This window comes from Chlamydotis macqueenii, chromosome Z (assembly GCF_036417535.1).
Source record: "Chlamydotis macqueenii isolate bChlMac1 chromosome Z, bChlMac1.mat, whole genome shotgun sequence".
In the NCBI taxonomy this organism is placed as follows: domain Eukaryota; kingdom Metazoa; phylum Chordata; class Aves; order Otidiformes; family Otididae; genus Chlamydotis; species Chlamydotis macqueenii.
Genome location: NC_141593.1, coordinates 76,578,501 through 76,600,474, shown reverse-complemented (window position 1 = coordinate 76,600,474; position 21,974 = coordinate 76,578,501). Strand labels below are relative to the sequence as shown.

General features: G+C 40.4%; 1 protein-coding gene across 2 annotated transcripts in view; it reads left to right on the top strand.

Annotated features, from left to right (window-relative positions):
* HAPLN1 (hyaluronan and proteoglycan link protein 1) overlaps positions 1 to 21,384 on the top strand; it is a 29,268-nt gene extending 7,884 nt beyond the window's left edge. The window contains exons 2-4 of one of the 2 annotated variants that reach the window (XM_010124587.2): positions 4,235 to 4,609; positions 14,168 to 14,470; positions 21,095 to 21,384. In XM_010124587.2, coding sequence (XP_010122889.2) covers positions 4,235 to 4,609; positions 14,168 to 14,470; positions 21,095 to 21,384 — 968 coding nt within the window. The remainder of the gene's footprint in view (positions 1 to 4,234; positions 4,610 to 14,167; positions 14,471 to 21,094) is intronic. The other variant, XM_086770809.1, reaches the window with a different exon arrangement.
* The last annotated feature ends 590 nt before the right edge of the window (positions 21,385 to 21,974 follow it).

Here is a 21,974-nt window from a genome sequence, read left to right as displayed (position 1 = left end):
AGATAACCCTTGTGTCTGCAGTATATACCAGCTTAATTTGGCACCACTGAGATACAGCAAAGCCAACCTGAACAGCAGGTTTCCAAGTGACTTTTCATTTGTGGCAGGCATTCTTTCCCTACGGCTTGGAAAAGGAGCTCCCAGAGTTGTCTGTTATCCCACACAGCTGGACAGCTTCTGCAACTTGGACAAGCTCATTTATAGCTAGTTTAGCTGTTTTTGCGTTATGTTGCTTTTGTCGTCCATCTAATTGCATAAAGAGAATTAACAAAAGGCCACAGCCTGTCAGAATGGATAGTGGGGAAGCAGGAGTGGAAAATACGTGACAGTGACGCCTGGCTCTGTACTAACAGCTAAGCTGCTGCGTATCTTACAAAGTAAAATACACTGAAAACTCCACCTAGTAAACCTTTCTCATCCTATTTCTGAACTTGAGACCAGAGTCAGTAACTAGGATCCATAACTGTCCTGCTGCAAACAACTGTTCAGCAAGGGATTATTTGGGGTTTGCAGACTTTATAGTTGTTTGGCCATTCACCTTACAAATTCTCTGATGGTACTTCTGAAGAAAGTAGTTCTGGGGAGAAAGAAGTATTGTCCTCTTCAAGTAAAATGCTGGACTCCCTGATCACACTCCTCTGTCCCATCTTTTTCCTTCTTGCACTCATCTTTTACATATTCCTGCCATTTAGATACAAAGAAAATTTTATTCAGAAGCAGCCTTGTCCGAAATCTGATGAGGAGAGCAGCCAGGGAGCCATTCTAACCAACCTTTAAAACAATGTTTACCCAATCTTCCATAATCAGATCATTTTTTTCACAACAGATCATTGCTCACTGTATTAGGGTGACCCAGGAAGCAGGATTCATTCCTGATTTAAGCTGACTTTCGCAGCAGTAAGATAGAATGCTGCATCCAGAGTGCTAAACATACTGTAAGTGGACGGATTCTGGTTTGCTCAGTGTTTGAGCATTTTTTTGTTTGTTGTGTTTTCTCTTTTTAACTCCTTCTCTATTGACTCCAGAAAGATCAAGACCATTCACCTCGCCGTGCTTCCAAAAGTATGCAGTTAGGTGAATTTGGCCCTAGTGCTTACTGACTCCTGGATAATAAAGATGTCTTGGCCTCTCGCCAAACCCTAGTCATCTTATTTTTAATCCCAAATCCCTGCTGCCTGCAAGTCTTCTGCACGTCTTCTAGCCCAAAAAGAAACTGCAGCATTCCCGAATCTGATACCTGCTTTTCCTCGAAAGCCAGGGATTCTTCTTTCCTCCTCTCCTAGGTCTAGGAGCGGCAGCAATGTAATTTTCTGCCCCACTATCTTGCTAGAGAGAAGCCATCTTGCCATCATCTCTTTTTCTGTAAAAAAGAATCAGCTTCTAGAAATCTTGAGGGTGAAGGCATATTTCAAGTGTTGCATCTCCCTTTGAAACTCCAGGGATGTAGGAGATGTTCCAGGCTGAGAAAAGCCACACTTCTTTCCTTTCCCAGGTTACCATCCCCTCTTTTCTTTACACTTACTGAGATGTAAACTCAGGTAATGGCTGCTGCAAAGGGCCAGAGGAGGTGGGAAGCAGCCAGGAGAGAGGCACACCACTGCGTTAGGATGCTAACACTAGAGTCAGAGGTGACAGTGCCCTGGGCAAGTCTCCAGGCCTTGTTGGCACAGACTAGCTGTTATTAGAAAGACTGAACGTTAGCAGCCTGAGTCAGACTCTCCCCTCCTGCCCCAGTACTTTCAGCTAATATTTATTAACTTGACTATTTCAGTATTTAAGAGCTAACATAGTTGAGCTCTGATTCAGATTTCTTGGTAATAACCACCCCAAAGCATAACATTTCTCCTCCCAAGGTGGACAGAAGCCTGTGGAACATCTTTGTCCCAGAAGGAAACAGAGAAATTCGCAGAGAAGTCATCCTGGCTGCCTTCACTTTCTTCCTTCTCCTCATCCTGTGGAAACAGTGTTAGCAATACTTTCCATGGTGCCTTGCCTCAGATCACCTCTCTCCCTGGATGCTCTCCTCTGAAAGCGGGAAGATGGGTTATCAGACCAGCCCTCAGCCTCAGCTCACGTCTGGGAAAGGCAGTGAAAAAGAAAACCACTTATATGGTCCTGCAGGTGACTCGTCCTGCAGTAATTACTTTTCACTGGATAGGAAGGTCCCTCATCCTGGTAAAAGAACTTGCAGCACTCAAGCTTGTTCATTTTTGAGGAAGCTGGTGCCATGGCTAGTCTCTTCTGTCCAGGTATTAGCACTGCTCTTGACACAGCATCACCTGACAAAGAACTACACATTTGGGATACCTGTTTTTCTTAAATGGATGCATATTTGCACTCAGTGAGCTTGTCTTTGCAATTACCACCCCTGAATGTGTTTGCATAATCATAAAATGCCAGATACCCTGGGGTTTCTTCTGCTGCTTAGTGTAGGCAGCGTGGACAGATAGTGAAGCCAAGCTGAAACTGCAGTTTAGGTGCATATATCATTTAGCCAGCAGACCTGTCAACAAGACTCAGGAGCCTAGGACTGTCTGGAGACATTATGAGCTACAGATCCTAATGTGTCCCTGCACCTCCCGTGGCTGCAGAAACCACAGATTTTGGCAGTGCTGTGAGCAGACAGCTGGCAGGGTGGGATATTCCCTGGTGGGCTCCTCACTGAAACCTCGTCTGTCAGCCCATCTCCATCGCAGCGCTTCCCTTCTTCAGCCATCCACACCTCTCTCTGGCTGACGAGATTGTTGCCTGCATTTCTGTGGTTTTGCCCTGTCAATTCAGAGTCATCCTCATGGATGCCAGCAGAAAATTGCTGCTAGCCTTCATAGGGTCAGCCTCTCGGCAGCCTCCGCATTTAGGAAGTAAGCCTTGGCTTTTGCTGAAGTTAGAGAGAGCCAGACGGAGCCTTAGAGTCAGGAATCACATTTCTAGGTGGCCACATTGACTTACTGAGGGAATTACAAAGTCTTTCTTCGCAATCTGCTGTGTAGAGTGAGATCGGTAATTCCTTCCTGGCGAGCAGAGCACTGGTGATTCATTGCTAGCTTCAGTCGATGTCTCAGTGATAGAGGACGGCAGTATCTGCAGCAGCGCTGAGCTTGCTAAATCTATTTTGCAAACTCCGCATGAGAGTAGAGGCAAGAGGTACTGAAAGAAGGAAATATTCTCGCTTTTGAATACAGCTGCTAGCTGCTACCATGAAATCTGTGTTTTCCAGGGTTTTCCCAAGGCACCACAGCCTGTCAAAGAAGCCTCAGAGACTTCAGGCTGGAAGCAAGCACCTGCTCAAGCTAACTGTCCTCAATATAATGATTTCATAGAGCAACATCAGCCGTAGTGACCTACTAGAGAGAAAAGAGAGCAGGGAATCTGAGTGTGAGGTTGAGGAGGAGAGGAGCCAACTGGTTAAGTGTGGGTTTTTGTGAAAATTAAAATCAAAATACCAAAGATAAAATAGTGATGGGCTTGAAGGAGAAGAGGAAAATAGATGATGAAAAAACAGGTTGCGGTGATAAGGAAAGTGGGCAGCAGAGGACTGGATTTTATATTTTAAGATAAATTGGACTTCCTTACTTGGGTGGAAGTATGTCAGAAAAGGAACTCAAACTAAAAATTAGAATAACATACAAATAGAAAATGAGACAATTTAGAGTTATGCTGACACTTTTTCTGTCAATATAGCACTATTTGGTATAGTAATGGTTTTTCTGGTTTGTAATGCACTGCATCCCAGATTGTGAGGGACTTTGTATGCTGCCACCTAAATAAGCTAAGTCCATATATAAAAACTGAATTATGAAAAAAAAAATGCAGCATTGATAGACAGCTCTTGGACAACAGACAGGGAAATATGGGATGTTTGTGTGGAGACCTTTTTTGGATGATGGCATTCATCCACCAGCTATACAACTCTGTAAATATATAACTCTATCTTCATGACTGTGGAGTACATAGGATGGCCTCTGCCTATTTGAGGGGGCAATGCTGTGAACCAGTTTGCCTCTCTGCCTGTCTAGAAGTGTACACACAGAGACATACTTGCAGCTAGTAAATTGGTATATATAACTGATTTGCATGCCCTACTACTGCATAGGTACAAAATTATTGCAGGAAAATGATCCTGCAGATCTAATGTATAATATAGCTGGTGGTTGTTATGGCATTGATGATATCCATTCTGTAAAAGATAAATTGCAGGCTAATTCTTGTTTTTGTTTTTCTCCTTGACTCCCAGCAGAAAATGGACCCCGTCTACTTGTGGTAGCAGAGCAAGCTAAAATCTTCTCACATCGGGGTGGCAATGTCACACTGCCGTGTAAATTTTACCATGAACACAGATCAACAGCTGGCTCAGGAACCCACAAAATCCGGGTCAAGTGGACCAAACTCACCTCAGATTACCTCAAAGAAGTGGACGTCTTTGTTGCAATGGGACACCACAGAAAGAGCTACGGAAACTACCAGGGCAGAGTGTTTCTGAGGGAAAGCAGTGAAAATGATGCCTCTCTTATAATCACAAATATAATACTGGAGGATTACGGGAGATATAAATGCGAGGTGATTGAAGGTTTGGAGGATGATACAGCAGTGGTAGCTCTGAATTTGGAAGGTAGGTAACACCTGAATTATACTTAAATTCAGATTTGCACAGTGTTAAGTAATGCCAGTTTTTTTCTCCTAATACTGCTGATAGTATATTACTAGTGAAAACAGCAAGCTGAGAAGTGGGATTCATTGCCCTCAGGGGATTTTGGCCTGTCAGCCCATGACAATGATCATAAATTAGAAGAACATTAGGGCTTCTATAATTTATGCTAGCCTACGGCATATTCAGTGCCCAGTGAGAACCGGTGCGAGGGAAGCCAAAAAAGAATGACCAAACATAGTATGAAGAACTCCATATGTTTTTAATTTGTTCCTATCAGTTTACAGAAGTCATTGCATGTTTCTACAGTAGACTTAGGCAAAATTGTATTAAATATTCCTCTAATGGCAATTTTACAGAACTTCAGGACATTTTAGATTACTGAGCAAATGCAAATCTTCTTACAAAGAGGAAAAATGTTAAATTAGTTTTCCAGAGACAATGGTTTTGTTTTTTTTCCAGCCTTGTAATTACATAAAATAGATCTCTATATTACCTGCCTTGTAGTCTGTAGTAATTTCCCTCAGCAATATTCTTGAAAACAATAGCAAACAAAGCATTAGAAACGGGTTTAAAGAGGACCAAAAATTCAGCTTTCCTTTACTCTTATGAAATTCAGATAAATTTTGTGAGATTCAAGGCATATAAACTAGCATTTGGCCTTTTTCCCCAAAGCACTGCGCTGAACACAGCAGTAAACTAGAAGTTGTGTGAAGTCGCCTCCCTTACCCTTATACTGACCAGCAAGTGTGTGCCAGAGAGAAATTTATAGAAAAACCATATTATCTGTGGAAAGTAGTTAGGAAGAAAAATGAAAAGAAAAGAAGAAAATAAACCCTTGGTTTTCACACTGGTAAACAGGAGAAATATATGACTGTCTTGTTGAGGGTTGTTGTACATTACGATGGTTATATGGTTACCCTGCACAACAAGACTGGCTGAGTGGTTCTTGGAACCAAACAGATGTCATGGGCTTAGCTTACTTCTTTGAATCTCTTTTTCCATTCCTGGTTGAAGGCTGCTGAAACCTTCCATTTTCAAGTGCAGAAAGGCCCTACACAGTTATCATCCCAGCAGGATAGTCGATTTAGTTTGTTTCATCTCGCTTAATCCATTTTTAATAAGAATGTACACTATTCTTTTCAAACTTAGGAGCTAAAGAAAACTGGATATAACACATGTCCAGTTTAAGTTGTCTAAAACAGTTTTAAGTGAAGACAGAAATTAGTAGGAGGAGAAAGCATTTTACTTTATTCTTCTCTGCTAGCCAAAGGCTCTGGTGTGTTCAATCTCCTCTTCGCTTGGGCAGGCGCTGCAGTGGTTGCTCGTTGCAGCTGCTGTCATTGAGATGAGCCACTGAAGGGAAAGCAGTTTCTGCTCAGCTTTAGCTAAGTGAAAGCAAGGCTCTGGTCAGCTGCCCAGGCTGCAGGTACGGGCTCTATGATCAGGAGACACAGTATGAGGTGGGCAACATCAGGGCACAGGAATGATCTACCTCACAGGGTGGTTTCCAAACAACAGGGATGTAAATAAAAACATGGTAAGTGCAAATATTTACTGCAAGGAATAGCAAGTGCCATGAATCCTGGTCAGAAACATGCAGCATCTGTTTAGCCAGGTTTGACCCCAGCACATCTCTTCTCCTTTTGTGCTCTTGTGCACACAGTCCTGGAGCCCACCCCTGGGTTGCAAGGATGCTTAATAATTCAATAATATTCTTCTGAAAGTTTCCTTATATCCTAATCACATAACTCCATCAGACTTCGAGGTATTCCAGAGAAATAACTGTCTATCTTCTTCCCAATCAAAAACTGGGATTCCCCTATGTTTTACAGCATTATGGTGTTTTTGCCAGTGTAAAAGGGTCAGAGCCAGTGTAAAATCTTTAGAGTGTTCATCACACCACGCATCTGGACCAGATGGACTCGGCTGGTGCCACTCAGCATTGCACCTCTGAAGCGAAAGTTCATTAGCGTTCTGCTATTAAAAGCGAGGAGGTTCCAGTACAAATGCAACCTGCTGTGCCAGGAGTGCCTGGGGAAGGGGAGATGCTGATAGCTGTAGGGGCAGATCGGGAAGTCTGAAGCTTGGTGCAAATACTTGTGCACATGCAGAGATACACATTTGAAAGGCACTATTTGGTTGATAGTAGAGTGAAAAAAAAAACAATGAGAAAGCTTTTCTTTACTGCATACAGTAACACAACTGAAAAAATAAGAGTTTCACCTTTTTTACTGTGACTGTTTCATCATGTAGCACCAACCCATTGGATAGAAGGTCTGGGTCCCTCCTCCTGGTATAGACTGTCCCCTCTAGTTTACTCTGAACAGCATCTCCCTCTGAAGTACGCCAACTCCAGCCCATCCCGTTCAATGGCACCACTCCTTCCTGTTTTCCTCCATCTTCAAATTAGGATAGGAGGAATTATATTTCTTCAACCAAGTATGTTCCAATCTTTGCTCAAAGGAAAGTTCATATTTTTTTTAACTAGGGTCTGGCTAACACAAGGAACAATGTCTTGATTTTTGTCAGACATGGGACAGATTTAAAACTGTTCATTTCTGACATTATATCATTACGTTTCCTAAACTGACAGGAAAATTTCATTTGTGAAACCTCATGGTAAAACATAACATTTCAAGTGAGATTAAGTGAGTGTATCAGTGTCAGTCCTGCTTATGGCAACAAAATACAATAATCCTGGGTCTAAGTTTCATTGAAGTTTCCATTTAAAATGATAATTACTAAAATGCTCTTATGTTTACAGTGTAGTTGATGGAAAGTATTCCTCTATTTGCATGCCCCTGTGCTTATTTTTTCATCTCATCTGCGGCTCTCTGTGGTTCTGGTTTTAATTGCTGTTTCGTGTGTTTGGACAATGCAGACTGGATCAAGGAAAAAAAATCAGTCTTTGGATAAAAATGAAAATATATCAGCCCATTCTACATCTGTTATAAATAATAAGGTTAATCTCACAGTGGGAAGGATTTGCATCAATAGCCTGATGTCCTGAGATGGTGGCCCTAAGGATGTTCACTGGCAGCAAGACAAAAGCTTTTACATCCAGGAATGCCCGCTAGCAGTGCAAAACAGCCGATGGCTCCAACGTGAGCTCACTGTACAAACAGTATAGCCTTGGCTAGGCAAAAGCATGTTAATGTATCAATATGAAAACAGCTGACCTCTACCTCAGTGGACCTTTTTCTTCTCTGAATGTGGTAGTGTTTTATTCTTATTGGACTTAGAGGCCTCCTGGGATTGTCATTAAATAAAGTGTTTATAATAATTGAGTACTTTTAGCTTTGAAAAAAACAGTGGAATTAGATTCAGTCTATATCTATTACATACCTCACATGGTTTGGGTATGTTTTCTTCACTATTATTTAATGCAGAACCACACCATTTTGCCTCTACACCAGTGCTGCCTAGCAGCTAAAGCTCAGGACCAGGATTCATCACAGTATTTCACAACCCCCAGCTTTAAGAGCTCTGCAGCCACATCACGCTTATCATCCTGTGTGTAGCCTTAACTACAGGGACTACTCAAAGGGCAGGAGGGTTGGACTGGGCACGGTGGCTGCAAGAAATGTCAAGTACTGCAGAGAGCGGGACACTTTTTATGCTGACTTTGTCACCAACGCCATTTTCTCATTGAACTGGCCTTACTCTCCTCCTGCACATAAAATACGGATCATGAGTTTTACACTCTTTGTCAAATGTTATGAGAGTCAAAAGCTTAACAAATTAAAAGGTCTCCAGGTAGATATTGTTGTCTGTGTCACGAGCAAAGAAAGAATTCTCAGCTTAGGTTAAATTTTCTTTATGTTACTGTTTTATTGTTCTACACTAAATTTCCTTTATGTTACAGCTTTATTGTTTTCCATCCTTATGAATACTAGGCACCATAATGAATCTCACTACATCAGGTTTGTGTGCTTCAGCTTCCCAGCCGTGTGAAGGTTCCAGCCCTGGCCCTTGATTATACTGCTCAGGCACAGATTTTGTTTACTATTCCTTTGTGACTGTGAGATTCATGGGCCAGGTGATGAAGAAGTGGAATAAGGCTGAATTGTCAAAGGCAGATTTTTACTCTATTAGGAATTTTTTAATAGCTTCTGTCTTCAGGGGAAAGTGATAACCGAGCACAGTAGTTTTGCAATACGGGCTACAGAATAATCACTGTGTATGTTCAACAGTACCAGAAATACACAAATCTAGATAAAGCCATCCAAAATCTGTTTCGAAAGCTGCTTCAAGATAGAAGCTGACCCTTTGGGTGGCTCCACATGACCCAAAACCCATCAGGTTTTATGATCTTTCTTGGAGGTATGTTATCTTTTATGTCCAAGGTAAAGTTGGACAAAGAACAGGCATCTCTTTAAAACAGACTTTGTAGTTAAAAATAGATCAAACAAATCTGTAAACTCCATATAAACAAATTCTTCCCAATTGTCACAGTAATAATTTTCTAATCTACTCATTTGCTCTTAAGTTGGATGCAAGCAATGGGGAATTCATAGCTGAAATCAATATGCACAGTCTATAATTTACCAAGCCCATGCTCTCACCAGCAGGAGAAATCAGATTTAGCCTAATAGTGTGCGTCACATTTCTTTCTTCTCTGTATTGCTATTACATTTATACACAAAAAGGTATTTTAAATATCCTTTGCATGACAGTCGTTCTTTTTACTTTAGAACTGATTTTATAGGACATATTATTTGAGGGTCCCTAGAAGACAATTAAAAGTCTTGTAAAAGACAATAGGAGTGTGTCAAGTGTAAGTCATGACAGGCCACTGTAATTCCTTCTGTAGCAAGGTAGCGGGTCTTTGCACACAGGTGTGTTTGCAAGTGCTTTGAGAAATGATGCTTGAAAGATACAGGTGAAGTAAGAAGTTCAAAACAGAGCAGCAAAAAATCATCTGGAAATGATGACCTGAAAGGAAAATGCTAAAAGAATTAGAACTAATTAACCTAAGGAGAGTAAGGAAAGATGACAGTCACCAAATTTTGATAAAGGCTGTAGAAAAATAAGGGAATAATCTGCCCCCAAGCCCAGGTGTATGTTCATATGTTCATACAGTTCATATACCTGTGTTTGTCAGAAACAAGCAATGCCACTGACAGCTTGGTTATGGAATTTAGTGGACTGGAGGGACAGCATCTCAAGCTTCAGTTTGATTTTTAGGGAAGTTGATGCCTGCTGACAGCTAGAGGCCCACCCATGAGGTCTGTGCTGAATGATCGGATATCTGACAGTCCTGACGCACAGAGAAATGGAGGTGGACTGTCAAGGAACATGAGAGACTGACTTACCACCTTTCTCTGAATTTTAGAAATCCAGCATGGAAAATTTTGCCATGGGTGTATGAACCTGCCAGCACAGAACTGTACCCTACAGTATAGGATATAGCAAACCTTACTGTTACCCGGTGTTTACACTGGCTACAAGAAAACTTACTTTTCTGTTTGGGCTAGAACTCAAGGAAGTCCATTTCTTTACTCTGGCTGTGAAAATACCTTTTTTTCCCCTGTGGTTTAACAGAAATTTGTGTTAGTTTGTCCTGTGTGTAAATACTTTAAAAACTACTAATTGTGTATGGAGCTGGCTTAATAGACACCTATAAATTGTTACAGGAGTTGAGTTTTCTAAGTTTATTTCCTCACCTTGTCATCTTGGGTAACTGTTACGGCTCCTTACACTGACAATGTGTCTGTAGTGACTGGATAATTGCAAAGTACTTGCGCTGAAATTTAGGGATTACCTGCATAGAAGACTCTGAAATACAAATAGCTTACAAAGGACACACAAATATCTTTTGCATTCCCTAAAAACCACAGGAACAGAAGCAGAGTTGTACATTTGTGAAAACGAATGTAAGGCATTCATGGAAATACAGATGTGGATATGGGGAGGATATGTTATACATCTGGCTTTGATGTTCTGATTTGGTAGAAATCCTAATTTCCATCACAGCAATCATTTTCTGGACTGTGATTGCGTAGTCACAGGTGCATACCAAAAGCCTTACCTGGCCTTCGTCTTTCAAGAACAGATTTACTCTCCACTCAGTTGATGTGTCTCAGGTTCTTCCTCTCTGGGAGGAAAGGAGGTCCTTCCATACGGGTAGGACCTATTCCAGAGAACCGCATTTTTGGGAGAAGACCCACATTGTGAAGTCTATATTGTAAATTAATATTCCCCATTCAGGCTCCACAAATGTTTCAGCTGCTTCCTTAGCGTAAGGAGCCAAATCACTAAGGTCAAGGTGAGGCTCCTCAGCTCGGTCTTCCCACAAAATAACCAGATTTTAAGCGTCTTGAGGTTGGAAGTTTTTCTCTTCCTCCCTTTTTTAAGCTGAATTTGTTAAGGTTTGGAAGCGAGTGTTTTGACTAGGATTGGAGTCAGAAGTTGAGATTCAGTTTGTACTTCGGGAACACTAACAAGCCTCAGGACAGCTTTTGTCCATTCAAGAACAGATGGGATGGATTATCTTTTGACGGGTTATAAGATCCAATGCAATTAACTGCAGTTCAGCACTGCAAAATTGTTACAAAAGGAAAATGAACAGTAAGATGTAGCTGTGCGTTTCACGGATAGGTTTGGCAGGGAAATGGAGAAGAAAAATACAATATTAGCAAAGATGCAATGCAAAGCTACACAAAACACATATCCAGTCAATTTTCCTGTACAAAATCACCAATGGCCACCCCCATCTGCAGGGTGAAATTAATGCTAATCAGTTGCAGGCTTGTACTGCAGATGAACTCAAACAAAAAACAGCTTCTATGCAGTCTACTCAAGTATAGCCCAAGGCTAATATTATAGTTTTGTGCATATTTATGTTATTAAAACATCATGTCCCGAACTGTCAAACTCAAGTAGATTTGTAACAACTTTGCATAGGTATGTAACTCCTTTTAAAAAGTGATTTTGGAAACCTTAAGGAATCAAATCTGTTTGAATAGTTTCAAGTGAATTGTTACTTGGTTTTTAGAAGTATGTAAGTTTAGATCTTGATTAAAAAAATACCCATGTCTGATGATTTTTTAATTTCTTTTCACGTATATGCAAATCAGACACATGTAGTGGACAAGGAATCGGTTGTCTGGGGAAGTGTAGCTCTGGAAAAATAACAAGTATAGGATTTCTCATAAAGCAATAAAGCTTGGACTCCTCTGACATTTGCTGCATTTTTACTATAGCCAGTGGTATTTCTAACCATTAGCTCTGAGGGGCAACAAATTATTTTTTATAAAAGAAATGAGGAGGAGGAAGGAAAAATAGACCTAAAAATAAATAATGAAACATCTACAGCTTCTTATTTATGAAGACACAGTTAATAGCACGTTGTGTAACATTTCATTCATGCTTTATAGTTCAGAACAGCTAATAAATGAAAAGCCTTTTAACAAAGGATTTACAAAAGGAAAGAACCTCAGCAGACTGTTTAATTAATTGCTGAAGGAGAGGAAAATATTGTTTATTACTGCCCTGCCAAGTTTACATTTGTATGCTTTGTTTTCTTGGGCAAAGTCACAGGTTTAGTAATAACAAAGACTTTGTCTAATAGAAATAACACTTCTTGGACGATAGATAGGCAAGGGAGAGAAGGCAGAGAAACGAGATGTTAAGATACTGGTGGAATAGACACCGAAGTGGGTTTGAATGTTTGGAAAGAAGAATGAATTCATTGCATGGTGACAGTCTTGCATGACCGTAATGTAATATCTCTATCCTATGCTACATTGCCCTGGAGACAAGGAACTTGTTGTAAGCAGAGAATTTGTCAGGAGGGAGAAAGTAAAAAGAAAGATAGATGTTTATACCAGTGTAAAGTTTTTGGCTCATCTCATGTGTTATCTTGTCCTTAGTCCCTCTGCATGCTACAACACTTAGTTCTACAGCGATATTTGAGAATAAACATTCTGAGCTGGATCTTCTTTGATGCCACTTTGTTTCAGCCTATTATGAGACTAGTCTAAAGCCAACTGCAAAATTTAGGTCTGGGTTAAGTTTCTAAGCCCTGCCAAAGATTAGGGTGGTCTGATCCAAACTTTTGTTTCAGTTCTTTCTATTCTCTTTTGTCACAGCCACAGAAGGAGGAGGCTCTTCGACATTTTATGAAACTTCTTTCATGCTTCAAGAAGTAATCTTTAACTACAGATTTTTTCATAAAGCAAGCAGAAAATATACTGTGGAAAAATCTGTCAGTTAAGGGCAATGACTTTGGTTAAATGTTGCCACTGAAACAATTGTGGAGGTGTCCCCACATTTCCCATCTCCACTTGAATGTCTTCTGTCATGAGAAGGTCTCTTTGCCATACCTGTCTGCAATGGTCCACCACCCATAAGCAACAGACAGGGCTTTGGGCCAGCCTCTCAGAGGTGGAAGGAAGCATCTGGCAGGTCCATGCTCCTTGCACCATGGTCTCCTGCAAGCGTCTTTTGTTTAAGCCAGCCATGCTTTTGGCAGCCATAGGGGTAGCAACGGAAGGTGGTGTCTCATGTGGCTTCCTACTAGGGCTGTCTCGCATTGCTGCATGCTGTGTGCTACACGGCTCACCCTCTGCACTTGGGGAAACCTGTTTTCTGCTCAAGGAACCCTGCTCCCTGATGCCCTGTGCGAGGAGCTCTCCCTCCTTGAGTGGTGACAAACTGCCAAAAAACAGCTGGAAAGTAGTAGAAAAGTCTCCCTAAAACCACACACGACTCCACTGATTTTATTTGCCTATAGATTTCCTACTTTAAGACCTCAGGACACTAAAATTATGCCTCCTACCAGTCTAGCCTTGAAATATTTTTATTAAGCCAGGCATGAAATACCTTCCCATTCCTATGATAATGTGAAATGTAATAAAAAGAACCAAACAAAAAAAAAACAACTGTCTTGAACCTCTCAGGAAATCTTGGCAAGGGTCCAGGCAAAGAACATAGCACTCTTTTATGTCTGTCAAAACATTCCATTTTAATGTCTATATGTAAAAAGAAATAGTTCATATGCCTGTGTATGACAATTTCTTCTTTCCAAATGGCTGCCAGAAAATCCCCAGGTCCCGTCTTGCAAAAAAAAAAAAAAATAGAACTAGGCTGGGTTTTAATTTACTTTTTTTAAATGAGAAATTGATCTTATGGCTGATAAACTGGAATTTTCTGATGGAAAACATGTAGTTGCAAAATTTCAGCCAGCTCTCCTCATCTTTAAGCACTGTCAGAGGGTGAGATCACTGTGGGGACGGCAAAGCTGCAGATGGGAGCAAGGTGCAGACCTGGCACGGTTCCCGTTGGGGATTGGATGAGGTTACGGGGAGAGGAGCTGGATAGGTAAGGCAGCAGCCCCCCTATCCCCTTCTCAGACCTCATGGCTGCTGACAGTGTGTTTTTCCCCAGAAATAAAATGGCAGTCTGACACGCATCATGGCATTAACCTTTATTTCTCCTTCTGGTGACTGTAAATGCTGTTTCCCTTTCCTCTGCCCTTTCAGTGTCCAGGAACTCACCCTCTTTCTGCCACTTCAGGTGTTGTGTTCCCTTACTCTCCACGGCTGGGTCGTTACAACTTAAACTTTCACGAGGCTCAGCGAGCGTGTCTGGACCAAGACTCTGTTATCGCCTCCTTTGACCAGCTCTACGATGCGTGGAGGTCAGGGCTGGACTGGTGTAACGCCGGCTGGCTTAGTGACGGCTCCGTGCAGTACCCCATCACCAAGCCCAGGGAGCCCTGCGGAGGGAAGAACACAGTGCCTGGGGTCAGGAATTACGGATTCTGGGATAAAGATAAAAGCCGATACGATGTTTTCTGTTTTACTTCAAACTTCAACGGTAAGAAACTTTGTCACCCCTAGCTTGTAAACGATTCTTTTTGTGCTTAAGAAAGAAACTCCAATGGGAGCAAGTGATATTTGATTTGTCAAAGCTTATGTTAGGTTTGGAAAGTGTTATTGTTGAATTTACATGAGTACATGCACAGAGTAAAGTTATCTTTGCCACATGTTCACGTAGATCATTTTCACAACTCAGAACTTGTATTGGCAGTAGTTTCTAACATCTCCACTTCACCCTCTTAAAAAGTATGTGTACTTTTTTAATGCTGGTATTTGCCCAGGTTATTTCAGTTAAAGCGATGAAGAAACCTGCAATTTGTTAACTGAGCTTTCCTGTTAAAGTAAATTATAATTATGAGATTTTACAATTTAAATATATCAGCAAAACAAAATTCTGATCATCACTTCGTCTACGCTGTTTTGTCAAGCAGCTCCTGCTCATGTACCAGCTCTGAAATGACTAATACTTCCTTATCAGCAAAGCTATTTCTAGCTTTTATGCCTAATAATTTAGATTCCTGATCTTAGAACACTGCCAAAACCTTGTTTACTTTTGCTCTGAACTTGGTCTGCTCTGTATCTCATTTTAGCAACTGCAAGCATTTGTGCTATTAGTGGATGTTACTTTAGGTATGAAATGACGTGTTCTCAGCATGCTATTATTTCAGCTTAAGTCTAGTGGCTAAAAAGGATTTAGAAAGCATGGCTGTAAATGAGAGGAACGCTGCAAGTGAACATGTGCAAAAGGAGTCCGAGTCCTCTACAACATCGTATTTGTGGATGATTCCTACGCATCTTTGCACATGTTTGGCTTGCAGCCCACCCAGACCAAGGGGCGTGGCCTTTTTTGTTTATGCACAATTGCCTATCTATCCACAAGGAAGCATTTTTGTCCTACAGCACACAAAAAAAATATAAACATAAGCCTTGCTCTCAGAAGATGCGCTCTAGTGCTAAGTCTGCTCCATGCTCTCAAAAAAACCCTGAACCCTCAAAGCAACAATATCAAAAATCAGGCAGGATGCAGTTTGAAATAAAAAATCAACTGATTTTTATCATGCTCCATCATTTCAGGAAACACTGGCTTTTTTTTCCTGCTTCATTTATCCAAGGCGAAATCCTATATGAGCTCATCTTTTATATGCGGGTTTAACCCTGACTATAGAAATAGCACAGAGGAATAAAATAAACAAGAAAAAAAAAAGAATTAAAATGTGATAGCTGGACTGTTTAAAGTGCTTGCAGAGTAAATATTTCTGGTTACTAGACACTTAATCACCACCTTTTTCCACACTAACAGCTGGGCAGTATCTCTTAAGGAAAGAGAAAAATCATTTCAGAAAATAAAAAAAAAAAAACTACTGACAGATAAATATTGTCTGTGCACTGATACAGCAAGAGATAGACGGTGGGAAAAGAAGAAATGGGGTAAGGTGAGGATAAGTTATACAGGTAGTAGAGAAATCAAAGAGAAGGCACTAAAAGGAATTTCATCCTTGGTGAGTCTGTTAATCTAACCTGCCAGACAGAATACTAGACAGCAGTAGGATGATACATAGAGCTGAGCACCCTCTTTTCCAGATCTCTACATCTTAGTGCCATGTAAGTCTCTCCAGGTGTCAGCAGAAAATCTGGACTCTGTTTCTCTCAGCATCCATTCCCTTAACCAGCAACTCACCAGTTTACATTATCCTCACACGTCCCTGGTATGCTCTCCGCTGTTCGTGTCCCAAGCTTACCTTAATGTCCACAATAAACCCAGTCACTCTCCCAAAATGTCAGCTTCCTATTTTCAGCTTAACACTTCAAATAGCTTATGTATGCTTAACAGCATATGTTAGCTTTCTCACTGTAAAGAGAAGAGCATATAATAACCCATCTTGGCACCAAGTTGCAGCTGCCAAAGATAGTGGCTACAGGCAAAAAGCTATTTCTGCAACACCCAATATTGATTCTCTCCGCTCAGGAACAGCCAAGGAAAATGAGAAGTGGTTAGGACACCATGCATTTCCACCAGTTGCAGTGGCTGCTGGAGTCTCCTGACGGTATGAAACAGAGAAGCCTTCAGCTTTATGTAAGGGAGCTGGACAAATGCCAAGGGCCTCAGGATGAGGGAAGTACAAGGAGAGCTTAAAAAAAGAAAATCTCAAAGAGTGTCAGTTGTGGGAGCTGCTATGAAGAAAGAGAGTGAGTGAGGTTTAGATTTCTGCTAACTGGGTTCTATTTAGGGAAAGAAATACCCCAAATACATTACTATCTCAGGGATCATTAAAAAAAAAAAAAGGGTTCAATTTTACATAGTTCAGCAGTCAAAGCTAAAAAGTGTTTGTCTAAAGTACATGCAAGGCTTGGTTTTTACCTGAAGAGGAAAGCTACAAAACAGTAAAATTACATTCAGCCATTAAGATGAAAAATGGAAATTTAGTCATCAATGCAGTCAGTTCAAATCCAGATTCAGTGTTTTCACTCTGGAACTGTTGGACCCCATCTGTGATGAGATGAATAAACAAAAAAAAATACTGGTAAAAAAAAGAGGGGGTTATACCATTAGTGAGTAATTCTACATGAATTCTTGTTTCCTGCACAGGGAAATTATTTTAGCAAAATTTGTCTGCAATGCAATATAAAATAATCTTAGTACTTTAGGAAATTACCCTCTACAGCATCTTTTCTTAGTCTAGTGTAAGTGCAACACTTGAATATTTTGTTCTGGCTGTATAAATGCTTCATACCCAAATCTTTATTTTGGTTCATAGAAGAACTATTGAGGTTTTGTGGCTGTGCACACAAAGCCAAAAACCTGAAAATGTTTCATACACTTTTTAAATAGTAGTGCCAGCAACTTACCAGTTTGTAAGAATATATAGTGATGTGTTTCATGAAACAATGCAAAGAGTAGTATTAGCATAATGGTATCCATTAAATCCATCAAAATATTATGAAACGACATAACTTTTCTGCCTGCACAGAGGTAACTGTTGGATGGCAACATGTTTCTCAAACTGCCTTTACTTTCCCCATGTTGACAAAGACTTGAAAATGAATACGCACAAGTGGGATGTACCTAACTTAAATTTGGAAATTCCAGGTTGGAATTTCCCAGTGTCTGAGGGCTCAGCTCTGCTCCCTCACGGATGATTTCTCTTCCGCTTTTCCTTCACAGTAGGAGCCACTTTAGTCCATGTTCTCTTTAGAAAAGCTAAAGGTTCCTGCTCTGTGTGGTACAACAACCTGCTATGATCCAGAAGTTTGCAAGGCTGTAGGCCATACCAGTTCCTCTCCCTGCCCTCCTCCAAGGGATGGGGGTGCTCCTCTTCCATGCACTCTCTCTAGAAGGTCAGTTTGGGCTTCTACACAGTGATTCAGGGGAATAAATTCAGATTAATCCCCTTGTTGCAGTCTTCCCCACAGAGCCCAAAAGGCATGGGACAAAAAAAAACGTGTGATGGTACAGCTAAGTGCTTATTCTTTGCTTAATGTCAAGGGGTTTCTGAGGAAGAACTGCGAGTTTCTCAAAAAAAACCCACATGGGAATCTTTTGTACTGGAAAGTGTTACATGAGGTAAATATAAACATATCCATCTGCTCCTCTGTAATAAAGCATTTTCAAAGAAAAAAAAAGGTATATGTAGAGCTTGTATTACACTTCCTGCCCATTAGCATGCATTTTGTTATATACTTTGCACACAAAACCACAGTGCATAATTGATTTGTTATCAGGTCTAGCAGAATCAAGTAAAAATCTCACATTAACAAAGTTAAAAATACAAATTAAAAAAAAATGTTAAAAGTGCAGCTGTGAACCACCTGTTTATTACGCGAACCATTACTGTTTATTACAGTAATGCGTATGATGAGCTACCCACCTCCACCATTTATGGGAGAAAGGTATAGAAAGTCACCTCTCTGCAGAGAAAGCCCCAGCAAACCAGTATGCTGTGCCAGGAGTAGTCTTAGGGTTGAGCCCAAATGCTTAGATACTGGATGGCTGGAGGTATCCTCTGTGAGCACTCCACCAAGAACCCTCTCTTGAAGGCATGGCATTAACACAACACAGAAAATAGCAAATGGGGCGGTACTACCTTTCCGTGCCTCTGAAGATGGTAGCCCACTGTCTAGTCCAGCTAGCTGCAATATAAAAACTTACTATTAAACCTTTCAATTTAGAGCTAACTTGGAAAAATCTCCAATGGTGGTGCATCCCTCAAACTCCCACAGTCACAAGGGTGTAGGATATTTAGGTCAAGTGCTCAAGTTTTCCTCTTTAGGCTGTTCTGATACATGCAAAAATCTTAAAATAGCTATTATAGATGAGGTTTGATTAGGTTTGCATACACACTCTGCCCCGTAATTTGTGAGAAGTCAAATCAAGCATGCTTATCCTCTGTAGGAGTGACCCAACTTCCAGATATTAATGAGAGACAGACTCATTCCCTCTCCCTCCACATCAATTAATAAATACTAAGATTGAGCAGGTAGGATCCCTTCTAACCTATTGTCAAGGGAAAAACAGCAAATCTGTACTGAGTTTATTAACAGAGTTGTATTTAATCAGATATTCTAGATACACATTGAGCCCCTGTGGGGTTTACTATTAAAGTTCTCCTATTTAAGGAAGGGGCAGAGTACAGGAGGTTTCATTATTGATGTCATATGTTGAAAGCCTGACCTTATTGCAAATCCCTAGGAAATTACATTCCATTGACATATGGTTTGAAGAGCAACTAATAAGCTAGGTGAAGTTTACATACTATCAGTCCAAATCCCGTTCCCCTAAGTCTGAAATCCTATTTGCTTTTGGGAAATCTCTTAATAACATAGTAAGAACAGGTTTCCACTTAATAAACATTCTCTTTAGCAACACCCTGTAAAAGTTCTCAACTTGCTGAAATGGAGTTAAGCAAGCATTTTACAAAAGGGTAGATTATCTCCTCTGAACAATTTTCTACATAAATACTGCAGATATTGTCTCTGACAGAATGACTTTGTAAAAGTTTCTTCTCCACCACAGCTGCAATATAAATGCCTTTTTTTTTTAATGTTCTTGTCATGGTATAAAATTTCCAACCTTTCCACAAAACTAATTTAATTATCTTTATATTGTCATCTGACCTGACATTGGTTCACTTGGAAAGAAGCTACTTTTTTTTTGCAAGGCTGTAGAGCTGACATAACCCTTCATCTTGCTCACCACCTTTTCTTCACCAAGAAAGTAATCTGAAACCAAGCAGAATTCTATTTTTGTGTTTGCCTGTGTTTTTATGAGAAAGAAAAAGGATTTTATTCTGGAGTGCATTCGTAGTGAAGAGTAAAGAGTGTGCTTTGGAATTAGAAGATCTCCACATGAATAAACTTCTTTGGTTTTAGCGAACTTGCGTCTTACAGAACAGTCAGATTGAAAATGTTGTGAATTTATTTGGAAGTTCTTATTCCTTCAACTAAACACTATTCCTCTGCTGTCCATCGCTACCTTGCGCTTGGTTAATTGTCAAATCAGTGATGATAAATAACTCTAAGTATCATGAATGAAAGGCTTATAATGAGTATATATTGCCTTGATAAATTAAATTAATGTTAGTATTATTGCTGTGTATGGATTAGTAGCGGAGATTTCCTTTTTAAAGAGCTTTCCTTGCTGGTGTATGTTTTCATTACCTTGAGAGGTAATTTTTCTTAGTTGCACTATCAGTTCAATGCCATCTTACGGTGAGGATAGACCCTTTGATGCTTAAAGAGAAACAGAGCTGCAGAACTGCTGTGCGTGGCTTTGACACTGCTAATGAAGAGTCAGGACAGGCATGGTTTTGATCTACCACAGGCTCAAACTCTGCTTCTGAGAAGCTGTGCAATATCTCGGCTCTCTTACAGAAAAAAAAAAAAAAAAAAAAATTAATTGTGCTTGTACTTAATCAGAAACAAGGTCATCGCCTTGTCAGAGTGTAAAACTGCATGTGTTGCCAGCAGCCACCCTCACCCAAATGCCATCAAAGGCCAGATCTTGCTATGCCATGCTTCTGACAGGAGAACTCGTAAGGCTTTTATGCTACTGCTGGGAGCATAATATAGAAGTGCACTGCTTTGGACATTTAACTCATTTCTCTTCTCTGACAGTAAGCTACAGCTGCAGGAGATTTGCTTTGCCTGAAATCTACAGGGTTCCTCAGATGTTTCACTGAATTGTCATTGGCACCTTGCTGGTAAATGCATCTGGCACTGTGAAGTAAGATGTAGAACAGAGGCCCTGCTCCGAATCCCTGGGTGTCTTCCATCATCCCTCTCCCCCGACCTTTTTCTTCCTATTTTTCTACGTCTGAGGATGAATATGCATTGCAACAGTTTGGTTACCATTGAATGCAAGTGAGGGATGCTACATTTTTTGCTCAAATAGTCTGTTTTCTCTACTTCCCTTTTTTTTTTTACTCCTGATATTTGCCAACTCACTGTACAAAAAACTAAGATATTTTTAACAGCTCGACATCCAAATTGCAGAGTCCCAAATCGACCATTGTTTGATAAGATTCTGCAGTGGAACATCTCCATTTCTCCTCAAAAGCCACCGCTATATTATCACATTATCTTAATCATGTCTCTAATGGTTCTTTTTCTCTCTTTCTCTTACTAGGTCGTTTTTACTACCTAATTCACCCAACCAAGCTGACCTATGACGAGGCTGTTCAGGCATGCTTGAAGGATGGAGCTCAGATTGCTAAAGTTGGTCAGATATTTGCCGCCTGGAAGCTCCTGGGGTACGACCGCTGCGATGCTGGCTGGCTGGCTGATGGCAGCGTCCGCTACCCAATCTCCAGGCCAAGGAAACGCTGCAGTCCTAACGAAGCAGCGGTTCGCTTTGTAGGCTTCCCTGATAAAAAGCACAAGCTGTATGGTGTCTACTGTTTCAGAGCATACAACTGAAAATACCTAGAGCACAAAAGTTTTAAATTCATTAAGAACATGTGAAAGATTTCTTTTCGATATGAACTCATGCAAGTTACCAAAACTGTGATAAACCTTTTTTTTACTTACTGTAAAGAGTCATTTTCATAAACCCAACTCATTAATTTTTTTGTTTGTTTTAATATTTTTGTGAAAGTATCATTCCATAGATATTTTAAATTAATATAATTTAATAGAAGCTCTAGGTAAGGAAGTTTTAGAGCCAAATTCTTTAAGCTACATCATCCCAACAAAATATACTTTTCATGAATGGGGCATGCAATAGAGCTTATGATTGCTAGGGCACAATTATGGAATGTAAGGCTACTCAAAGCAGAAGCTTTTAAAAGCACAAATTTTACATATTTGTACCAGTTTGAGAAACACTGCAAATTGATTGTATCAGGAATTTTGAAATAAGATAATCTTTTTGTTAAAGGGGATCAGTGAGGTTTTGCAAAAAAGCCTCACAACAACGTAGATTAGAAAATAATTGCTTTCACTGGTTTCACATGGGAACAACACAGAGTTTAATAAAAGCAGCTAAAACAGTCCAGAAAAATAGGACT